The 11,834-nt window shown below is 34.6% G+C and overlaps 1 protein-coding gene across 4 annotated transcripts in view; it reads left to right on the forward strand.

Annotated features, from left to right (window-relative positions):
- The window catches only part of LOC117122006 (guanine nucleotide exchange protein SMCR8-like), a 79,463-nt gene that overhangs the window by 41,835 nt on the left and 25,794 nt on the right, over positions 1-11,834 (forward strand). For 3 of the 4 annotated variants that reach the window (XM_033267518.1, XM_033267649.1, XM_033267572.1), the window contains exon 14: positions 2,227-2,361. The exons of the other annotated variant lie outside the window; for it this stretch is intronic. In XM_033267518.1, the coding sequence (XP_033123409.1) occupies positions 2,227-2,361 (135 nt within the window). The remainder of the gene's footprint in view (positions 1-2,226; positions 2,362-11,834) is intronic. 4 annotated transcript variants of the gene reach the window in all.

Consider the following 11,834-nt stretch of genomic DNA (forward strand, 5'->3'; position numbering starts at 1 on the left):
ATTTTCATTTTAATTTAATAGACATGTTATTTGATATCAGTTTTCACCATGAAGGATTTAATTGTCTGAAGTTGATGAATGAATTGTATACTTTGAGTTCAAGTTATTTCAATAAGTGTGTTTATTAATGTAGGCCAATTTAAAGTGGAGTAATATGCTCTGCAATTAAATTTTCCAAATTAATACCCAACACTGATCATAAGCCTTTGATATAGCATGAGTTTATCTTGTGAATGGTGATGTTACAACATCTGTCAAACACCTTTACAATATCCCCTCCCATCAGGCATTCTGGTGCCAACTCTGCCAGTAACACTTGATGGACAATTAATTAATATCCTTTCTATTACATTTTAATAATTTGGAAAACAGTACATTTTTAATTATAGTTTTTAAGATTTAATATGTTATCTTAGAACTATTGGCATTCTTCCATGTTGGAATAAAGTCTGTTTTTTAATGCTTTTGTTTCTTTTCTATATTTTTTATGTATAGTGAGTTACTGGCAGAATGAAATGTCTTTGAATCAATAAAGTAAATGAAACATAGATATCTACTGTAAATGAAATGACGTGAGTTGGTGGTCTAGTGATTTCCTGCATGCTTCTGTATTATTACAGTAGGAAATGTATGATCCATTTGAATTGAATTGTTCATTTAGTAGATGTGGGAGGTCAATGACAATTGTGTTCTTCATATCATCAAAATTTGTACATTTTATATTGATCTTTTGTATATACTTTTCAACTAGACTTGAGATCTGATACTGAATGTTATGAAGGAAGTAGAGATAGGTTTAATATGTGCCTGTGTTCTTATGTAAAATCACTGCATCCACCACAATACTATTAATAATAATATAATATGTCAGACTAATATAGCGCTTAATGCCTCTAAAGGCTTCACATTATTACCACCCAGCCATTGTATCAAGCACTTATGGAACACATACTCAGCTCCCTGGGGAGAATTCCATAATTTTTCAGCTCTAATCTCGCACATTTTGTGTTTAAGCCTAGGTACCCACTTGTACTCCTGGGTAGAGAGAGACAACCATAGGTAAAGTGCCTTGCCTAAAGAACACAAACGAAATGCACAATAAGGAATCTAACCTCTGACCTCAAGGTTGAGATGCAGAAACGCAACCGCTGAACTTGATGGTCCTTTACAATTTTCTTAGTGAAACATTCATGATGTCTGTCTTCAAATTCCATTGACCTGGTACAGTCACTATAAAACAAGGTGTGAGTCTGGTGCGTTTGGTGATACCTGCCATTTAGTTTTAGGTTCCTGGGCACAGCTCGTGCAAAACTGTGTCTAATTCCGTGGAATTCAGTGATACCTGCATTCGAATTCCAGGTCCTGGATTCAGTCCAAGCAAAAGGTCTGAGCCTGAAGCATTCAGTGATACCTGGTCTTGGCTAAGTTGAAAATCACAGGTCTAGTTTTTCACTAATATCTCCAATTCTCATTCTAATTAGAGATATTGATAGTATTGATTGTCAGGGGTCAAAAGTCAAATCTGGGCGTTCTGCAGTGGCAGGTACATGAATTCGAAATAGAGGGCCCAGGAAGGGACATTACAGATGGAGGGTGTTGACGACCTCAGCCCCACAATAGAGGGCCCAGGGAGGGACATTACAGATGGAGGGTGTAGACGACCCCAGCCCCACAATGGAGGGCCCAGGGAGGGACATTACAGAATGAGGGTGTAGACAACCTCAGCCCCACAATAGAGGGCCCAGGGAGGGACATTACAGATGGAGGGTGTAGACGACCTCAGCCCCACAATAGAGGGCCCAGGGAGGGACATTACAGATGGAGGGTGTAGAGGGCCCAGGGAGGGACATTACAGATGGAGGGTGTAGACGACCTCAGCCCCACAATAGGCCCAGGGAGGGACATTACAGATGGAGGGTGTAGACGACCTCAGCCCCACATGGTTGGGGCTGATGAAAGTTTATGATTATGGCTCCGCTAGATGACTGGAAATGACACTCTTAAGACTTAAATTTGAATATAATTTTCATTTTCTCTTAATTTTTAAAAAATAATTTTTAAAAACTTAGGGAGATGCATCATTTTTCAGAAGATTTTTGCTTGCTTGCGTGAGTTTGGGAGGCTGTCTCAAGGTCCAGGAGAATCGCGCGAGTAGCGGGAGACTTTGGACCCCCGGATATCTTCTTATGGTATTTAGTGAATGGTTTATTTCCTCTTTCTCTGCAGCATTAATAAGGTGTGCGTCTGGCATTAGTATAGATAAATTAGTCCGTGTACCAATGGATTCCATTCCAGTCGTAGACAGGATACCTGTGGGGTGTTATGCATCCTGGCTAAGCAACAGTACCTCAAAATTCCCAGGTAAGTGCATTATTGTACTGTATTTGTTAATTTTCTCTATGTTTTATGTGTAATAAATATAGTGAAATTATAATGCATCTAAATTGGAGTAATTTCTGCATACCAATGTTAAATTTGTGTTAAGACAACTTCCCGGATACATAAGTGCTCAATTAGTAGTAATTTTTATTGATTTATATTTATTTATTGAAATATGTATGTACCTGTAGTGCCTTTCTTTGCAGACTATCATGATAATGAAGATCATGATCTTAACCGTCTATAATCATCGTCATTGTCATGCTTATAATCATCTTAATTTTTGTCATCGTTATCATCATCATTGTCATTATTAAATATTATTATTGCCATCATCATCAGTATAACCAGTATGACAATTGATCATTGTCAACATAATTATTAAATTCTTATCATATTGTCATCTTCATAATTGTCAATCGCCATCTTCATTATCATACTATGTGATAATTATATATTCAGTAGGAATGTATTAGAGTCTTGCAGGGTTTGAAAAACTCTACTGCGCTGTACTCTGAACAGTTTCTTGAAATATGTATATTTCCATTTGGTTTGTTTTTCTTGGCTGGGATTACTAGGTTTATAATTTTAGTTGAATTGATATTTATTGAGATTATTTAATTAATTATTAAAAACCACTTTTAAATGGATTAATGCTTGTGTCAGCAGTACAAAGTAATGAGCTTGTTTACTACAAATTGTTAGTATCATGGAAATTCAAATGAATTATTTAAAACCCTAGGAAGAAAACATGTTAGAAAACGAATACATATATCATGATTGAAAAATATAAATGTCTCTTTGAATTGTTTTCAATTGTAATTACAGAACTAATTTAAATACTACTTGTTTACCATATGGATTGTGGCTCCTCAAAGCTGGCGTGTCTAGACTACAGGTTGTTTAGACTTGCTATGGGAATTTATAGATACATCCATGCTAGCTTTCATTATGATGATGGGGATGATATTGATTATGATAGTCATAATAGATGATTTAATGATAATGATATGCCACTATTATTTGAGTTTCTCCAGACAATAATTGAAGGACAGATATCTCCCTCCTCCCCTCCTCGTCACCTCGCTTGTTGTTGACTGAGCATCACTGACAGTCAAATGTAGCTTATGTGCTTGAGTTTAGTATGTGCAGTGCTTCAGCTGAGAATTTACTCTGTAATATCAAAATGCTAAATATTCGTCGTTTGTACTATCTTCAAAAATCCTGAATGTGATTTGCAGAAGAAAGGAAATTGAAAAGGTCAAAAAGATTCATAACAAACAACATAAAAAATTTAGTATAATATTCATGATGATGAAGGTGATCCTGGTATTAAAGAAAATAAATATATGGATAATAATGATATTGATGTTAATCTGCTGATATTGATGAAGATGATAATGATTTTGATTATGATGGATGATTATGATGATGAGTAGTGAGTACAGTAAGTGTAGGATATTTTTGGTGTGATACAAAAGATGATGATGATGATGATGATGATGATGATGATGATGATTACATTGATGTTACTATATTTTCTGTTGATGTTTTTTTAAATATTACTATGCCTGTCAGCAGAAAACTGTAATTAAGTTTGTTTATTTTGTCTCTGACAAGGGAACACTTTTGTTTATTGTTTTTATAAGTTGCTAAAATAAATCAAACCATGATGGTGATCATTGAAATAAGTCATCTGGAATATAAATTTAATGAATATTAGTAATATAATGATAATATTATAATAATATGATATAATATATAATGAAATATATTGCATAATGATGATAAAGATTATACTGGTGATGGTAAAGGTAATAATGATAATAATGATTAAACTTATGATCAATACTTGGTAATAATGAAATTGGTGATAATACCAAGGTGGGGGTGCCAGCGTGGGGGCAGGGAGAATTTTCCCCTCTGTCGGACATGTCGGACCCCTTGTCAACAAATTTCTGGTGCCACTAGGACATTTCTGACCAATGGCCAGATAACAACTGTTTGTGTTTATGACAACGATATAGTGATGATGGCTGTGTTGTTGATGATGATATTAGATTATGGCAAAATGCTAAAATAGTGATAGTACATTTTGTGCGGCTGATTAATTGACCAGCTTTTTTGCCATCAATACATATTCACCTTTAGTCATCCATGAACCTAGCAAATATAAATGGATAGTAAAGAGGTCAGTCATTCGCCATTTCACATTGATTAATGTTGTAAAATGTCTGCTGATGTTGAGATGCCAGCCGTGCCACAGATAAATATCATGAGATGTTTGACAGATTTTGATTGTATTCAATAATGATTGAAGTACAGATGTGATTGGATCATTGTGTGTGCTTGTGATTCATTCCTTTCCATGCAGATTAACTGTAGGATTTCACCTTAAAATTATGAATGCTGAGGTTGTTTTTTTTTTTTCATGATTTTAAATGATAAGCTTTGTGTTTTTTTGACAATGGTGATTTGAAATCATGTATTATTTGCAGAAGCACAAATTTGAAGCAATTTAAAATAATAATATTTCATTAATAGTATTATAGGCCTACCGTTGAACTTGCCAGTCTAGTCAAAAATGGCATGTAAAATAAGGTCGATTGAGAAATTATTTTAGTTAGGCAAAGTCGATTGAGGCAAGTTTTACTGTATTTACAACTTATAATAAAGTGTTTTTAGGCCTCAGAATGCGACTAGCCATTTGTAAACAAAAACAATTAATTGACCTCTAGACACTTTTACCAAGCCTGAAGTTGAGACTTGCTTACAACATCAGTGTGCATTCTTAAAGCGGTGAATCACTCACAGTTGCCGCATGAAGTGGATAATAAATGCACACAATTGCACACATATCCATTTCTAAGATATGCTATTAAGATGCTTTATTAAGATGCTTTATTAAGTGTTTTGAGGCCTCAGAATGCGACTAGCCATTTGTAAACAAAAACAATTAATTGACCCCTAGACACTTTTACCAAGCCTGAAGTTGAGACTTGCTTACAACATCAGTGTGCATTCTTAAAGTGGTGAATCACTCACAGTTGCCGCATGAAGTGGATAATAAATGCACACAATTGCACACATATCCATTTCTAAGATATGCTATTAAGATGCTTTATAAGAAAAGAAAATTAACCAAGCATATGATATGTAAATTAGGCCTATTTGAAAATAAAATTCTAAATATCAAAAATTTATCAACATACAAAGACTCAACATCACTGGTTCATCAGATTGGAGACCCTCTCCATTCCTTCCCCTTCCCCTCCCCTTCCAATAATAGAGGTTAGGTAAAGGTAGGAAGGAGAATAACCTATAACTTACAGTGTCATTTTGCTGAATTTCGTATGGATGTGACTATCTTAGTTTACATCCTTCCACAACAACAGGGATAAACCACAGCATTGGGGTATCCCCCTACTCTTCCAAACAGATGCAATAGGTTCTTGAAAGTGTACACAAGCCAGATGTATACACTGGACCTCCTGTTGACTTGAACCAACACCGATGTAAAGGCTGTAGTTAGTGGCACCCCTGCCTTACCACTCGACCACTCGACTTTCCAATAATGGACTCTGGCATGTACAGTTAATCGTTGAAAATGCATATACAATGTTTGTGTAGGATTGAATGAAACCGGGCTTTTTTAATTTTCAATTTTACCATTTGCAAGGTACATCAATGAGTTACAAGTAAGTTATAAAATATATTATTTTAATGATTCTATCTTTTTTCTATTAAATCAAACTTTAAACCTTTGACCTGCTTTTTATAGAATATAAATTAGAATAGTGCCTTAAAGCAACCTAATAAACATATTTCCCTTCTAAAATAACTTACAAGTAAAGTTAATTTATGATACTTGTAGCGATGATGATTTTGTAAATACGTTTATTTGCATACACATATTTTTAAACTACACTATTGTTAAATTACACAGTCTGGATTCATTGTTAGAACTGTACTTTACAATACTGTTTGTATTTCTATTGAATGAACCTATTTATTAGTTAACTAAACTTTAATAACGTTTTAGCTTTCTCACCATAGAAATACTGAAACCCATGAACAAGCTATTATTGTCTATCCATGTTAATACTGTACTGAGTTTGATGAATTGAAGCACATAGTTTATAGTGTTTATTAACTCCATTTTCATTCACCTGTGAGTGGACTTTAAGTATCCATAATCATTTTTATATCCCTTGTTATTATCATAACATCATCTGCTAGCTGTGGTCACCTCAATTCATTTACACTTTACAAATGCATTTAACACTGTATTGTATATTTTATACCGATGTTAACCATGATTATGTATACCCAGTCTATCCATCATGTAGTGAATTCTGTAAGGGTGTTTGTAAATCTAGTGCTTATTTAGGTTTTTATTATATAAATTCAAACTGCCATAAAAGTACATTGCCTTCACATCTGAGCCTAAAACTGTCTTCCCTTTATGGGCGAGTTGAGTGGATGAGAGGTAAGCGCAGGCTAGGTAGTCACACACCATATCCATAGAAACATATATATCAGATTAATGTATAGCAGTTCAGAGAAAGCTGTAATACAGCTGCAAATATCAGTAAATGTGGCAGTTAAAATGATACATAAAATACATGTATCAATTACATACCAGTTAGATGAAACATTATGCAAGGCATGTATAGTTCAACTGCTATATCTTTCAATGCTACATTGGTGCTATTTAAGAGTTTTATCAGCTACATCCAGCTAGATCAGATCAATATCAATTAGTAGCAAAATAGCAGAAGATCTGCTATAGCAAAATCACTGCTTCACCAATGCTAGGTTGAGTTTTTTGAGCAATATCTAATCTATGATATACCTCTGGTTCTTGGTATTCAGTAGATATGACTATGCGCCTTAGTGAGCACAATGACGCTACAAGTTATGGGTTATTCTTCATACCGTTCCTACCAACTGTATAACCAGTAACTGTTTTGGTTTTGCGGCACCCAGCCTTTCGAGCGGGGTTTTGCTCTACCTGCCTCCACTAGAACTGGATCTAGGAGCCATTTTATGTTTAGGGTGGGAAGCAAAATTTGGACTTGAGTCCCATGGGGGACAGCATTTTGTTTTTACTTTATTAATTTTACTACTAATTATTGTGTTGAAAATTTTTCAAGTTCATTTTTAAGATTGGTCTCAACTTCTTCAGATGGTATATTGTAATTAAGTGTTTTTGGTCGTTCCTGAGCCTTTTAAAATGCCAAAGTCAAAGAATAATTAAATTCATGAACTCATTAAATAGAGGTTATGAATATATTGACAGACTTGATATTTTAAAACAATTTGTTAGCATTTATTTATTATTCAAAGGTATACTATCGTGACGAGCCAGGAATATTAAAAATCTAATTGACATTGACTGCTTTGTGGGTTTTGATAAAATTACAATGAAAAACAATTCCTTTTCACTACAAACATAAATACCAAAACTTATATTTTTGGCATAGATCCTTAATGGCTGTGTAAGGATTTTTGTAGCAAGTGTGTGTTTGGTCTGTTTTTGGCTTGTTAATGACTTGGTTTGTTTTGGATAAACAATTAAATGTTTTAATTGTATTTTTAATGTTTTTAATGAAAATATCTGTTACCACAGCAACACATCTTTTAAAAGTGTGAATTTAATTACAAGGTGAGAAAAGCAAGGTAGATAGCGGTTAGGTGAAAAGAGCCATGTAATTAACAATTTGGATTGCGTTTGGCAATCGGGTACTGCATTTTATTTCCTGTTTCCACGGCGTGTTTTACTTTTGAGGTCTTTGTGTCTCTGTGTGTTTCTGCTGGAGGGCTACCGTACATGTTAGCATGTTGATTTTAGAAGTGATTTAAGCTGTTTGTCTCAGACCTTGTGCATAATAAACAACTCTTTACTGTATAAAAGAAGAGTGATGTATATTTCACAGCATGCAGATTATTGTACAGTGAAGAAATATCATTAATAATTATCATTTATTGATACAATAATAAGAAATTCTATGGCCTTTGATAACATTATAATCAAGTTTACCGGTAATTTATAATTGATCTCAACATTTTTTTTTTTTTTTTGACAATAATGCAATTAGACATCACACACAGTGTGTGATAGTTTAATTGCATTATTGTAAAAATATACATTTTATGCAGTGCACCACATAGTATCTGCATTTCATACATGATTTGGCTTTCAAGATGTAGAAGATTGTGTTCAATAAAATAAATTTTATCCTTCATTAAGCTCCTATGTCATAAAATCTCATAGAAAGTTGATTTTTTAATGATTTTTATAAGTTTTGTTTATTTGTGTACTGGTCCATTTCAGCCCCCTGTCAGAAAGAGCGCTTACGTCCCGGTCTCTGTCAGGTATCCTAATTGCGAATCCTTCTACCACACTGCGTATTGCAAGATCATACACACTAGCTACTGTAAGTAGTGACTCGGAAAGAAAAAGAATTTCAAAACAACTTAAAATATTTCGAAAACAACAAATTGTTTTTTGACGCCATTTTTTCCGGGACCCAATGTTATTGTACCATTATCTGTTGAGTTTCTTCTGTGTGAATTTGATGTCCAGTCTTCGTACCTTATTGCATGTCCAGCTGCTTTTGTTTATTTCATTTTATTTTATCTTATTTTATTATTATATTAAGTTATATTATTTCATAACAGAAATGCATTGAAGATGATATAGGTCAGTGGTTCCCAACCTGGGGTCTGCGGGCCTCTTAGGTGTCCGGGAAAAATAATTGGGGGTCTGCCAAGTCAAAGGGGTCCGCAGGGTGGACGCAAAAATGTTGGGGGTCCGCTAGATTATTAGAACAACTTTTTCATGATTCCATTATTCTTTCTTGTCTTCCAATAGTGTGATCATGCCTTGGCAATAATGAAATGCCCTTGACAGGCATGTAAATTGTTTTAGTAGCCATTATATTTTAATTCCAATATTTTATTGATCTGATAGAATCTTTTAAATTATTTTTTTATTTATTCTGTATGTAAAGATGTTTAGTATAGGAGAGCCACTTTATAGTGGTAATCCTCAGGTAAAGTACATCTTGTTTCCATGTTTTCTCTTGTATTGCTTTATATCTGGATATTGAATAAATTTTAAATTCAAGAGGGAGCCCTAGTAAATTTGACAAAATTAAAAGTAAATAGGGGAAGTTTATTACATTAAAATTTTCAGTCTGGAAGTGTCATTTCCAGCCATCGCAAGTGCCATAAACATAAATATTTCCATCTTCCACCCCAACCAGAGTTGGGCTGAGGTAGCGTAAATCCGACCATATATGTAAAAATTAGTGTCTGTACCCCTCCCCTCCTGTCTACGTCAAATTCCAAGATGTCGTAATTTGGCGAATCATCTTCTATCCATAATCGGAATATATCACCCATGAGTCTTTTACACATTAAAAATTGATTGGGAATGGGGATAAGAAAATTACCTTAAAATTTTGAGTCTGAAAGTGCCATTTCCAGCCATCTAGAAGTGACATAGACATAAGAAAAATTTTAACCTCTGCCCCAACCATGGTGGGGCTGAGGTGCTTTCTATTTCAAATTCCAGGATTCGTCAGTGTTTAATGTTTGTAGGCCTAATCTTATTGTTGGGATATGGACAATGAGTACTACGGTATGGACATGGGGGTCCGTGAAGATTTTGGCATGTCCAGAGTGGTCTGCGAACGGAAAAAGTTTGGGAACCACTGATATAGGTCATTCTCAAGTATATATTCATTTTATTAAATTGGTAATACAAACCAGTCATAATTAAAAGAAGTTGTGGAACTTTTTTATAGGAAATATTTTTTGATTGTCATGTTATATTATTTTTCTCAGGCCCATAGTTTTGTTTTTCTCTGGTTTTTCTGATCTAGGTCTACATAAGACTGGGATAATACACTCATTGAGCAGTTGGATTTTAGGATAGTAAAAGGCCACTTAAATACAAATCAGAAATTCTGATGAACTTTTCATGATGAAAGTTATAAATCCATTTGCAATTGAATTGTATACTTTGTTTAAAGGGAGTTGTATTATAAAACCATTGTAATTGAAGCATTAATACTGTACCTATAATTATATTTGTTATTCATTGTTAGATTATTATTACCTTACAGTACAATGGTCAACCTATATTGGTGTTTTTTTTACACTATTGGTTTGGAATAAAAAATAAAGAAGTATATTTGAAGCATTAAGGGTGCCCAGTTGTACCTTGAAGCATTAAAGGGGCCCAGTTGTATGTTGAAGCACTGAAGTGAACCAGTTGTATTTTGAAGCATTAAAGAGGCCCAGTTGTATATTGAAGCATAGGGGCCCAGTTGTATCTTGAAGCAGTAAGGGGAGTTATCATGACCCACATACTTTTTGGTTTGCACACATATCAACAAGTCATCCGTTCCATGGCAGTCAGAATGAGTCGTTCTCTTCACTCATTACATACTTACCGTTCAGTTACAGTACTTAGCCTAAATTTATATCGGTATTGGGCTGATAACAACACATATAATGCATTGATGTAGACATCTTGCCCTAATTTGGCCACCTTTAATGTTTTCCTTTAGCACAGTGAGTTCAACATGTATTACCTACATCTACACACAATTGCACAAAACGGTTTAATATGATTTGATATAAATCCACCTCTTTTACATACTTTCCAGCGATCAGTTTTTCTATGTAAACAACCTTGTGGTTTTTGAACTACAGTAGAACCTCGATTTTACGTACGTTACAGGACCGGAGGGCGTACGTAAATCGGGGGATTCGTAAAATAGAGGTTGGGTTAAATTTGTGGTAACCTTTGACCTAATACGTACGTAACGCTCAATATACGTATGTATGAACGAACGACTATTTTACCTAGCTGGGCTAGACCAGCCTCCGAAGGCCTACGAATAAAACCATGTGTTTAGTGTTTTTATTCATCACTTTACGATGTCATAATAAAGTGTTGAACTAAAACCGTGTGTCTAGTGTATTAATTCATCACTTTATGTCTTTTATTTAACAAAAGAACATGAAAATATTAGATTACCTATACGACAAAGGTATAACTTGGGAATTCCCCTTCATACCTATTCTAAACAACAGAGCTGTTGGTGTTGTCTGGGCCTGTTGAGACAAACTAAACCCATGTGCACTGGGCGAGCCAACCAATTAGCGTTCGTGTACATGAAACAGCAAAACCATGTGCACTGCACTGGGCGAGCCAACCAATTAGCGTTCGTGTACGAAAATATGCCTACCCAGCTTCGTGTAAAAAATTATAGACCAGACAAGTTTTTCCATGGTTTGCCACTCGAAGCTAAGGAGGAAAGCAATTATTTTGAGCACCATCGGTAGTTGTTCATCTCACTCAGTTCACTTGGTTTTAGATTATAACAACCCGGTATTAGACTCAATCAACGTTGCTGTTTAATGAAAATACGTTGCAT

The sequence above is a fragment of the Anneissia japonica genome, unplaced genomic scaffold, assembly GCF_011630105.1.
Source record: "Anneissia japonica isolate Jap-2015-1 unplaced genomic scaffold, ASM1163010v1 scaffold287957_len1322810_cov207, whole genome shotgun sequence".
NCBI lineage: Eukaryota > Metazoa > Echinodermata > Crinoidea > Comatulida > Comatulidae > Anneissia > Anneissia japonica.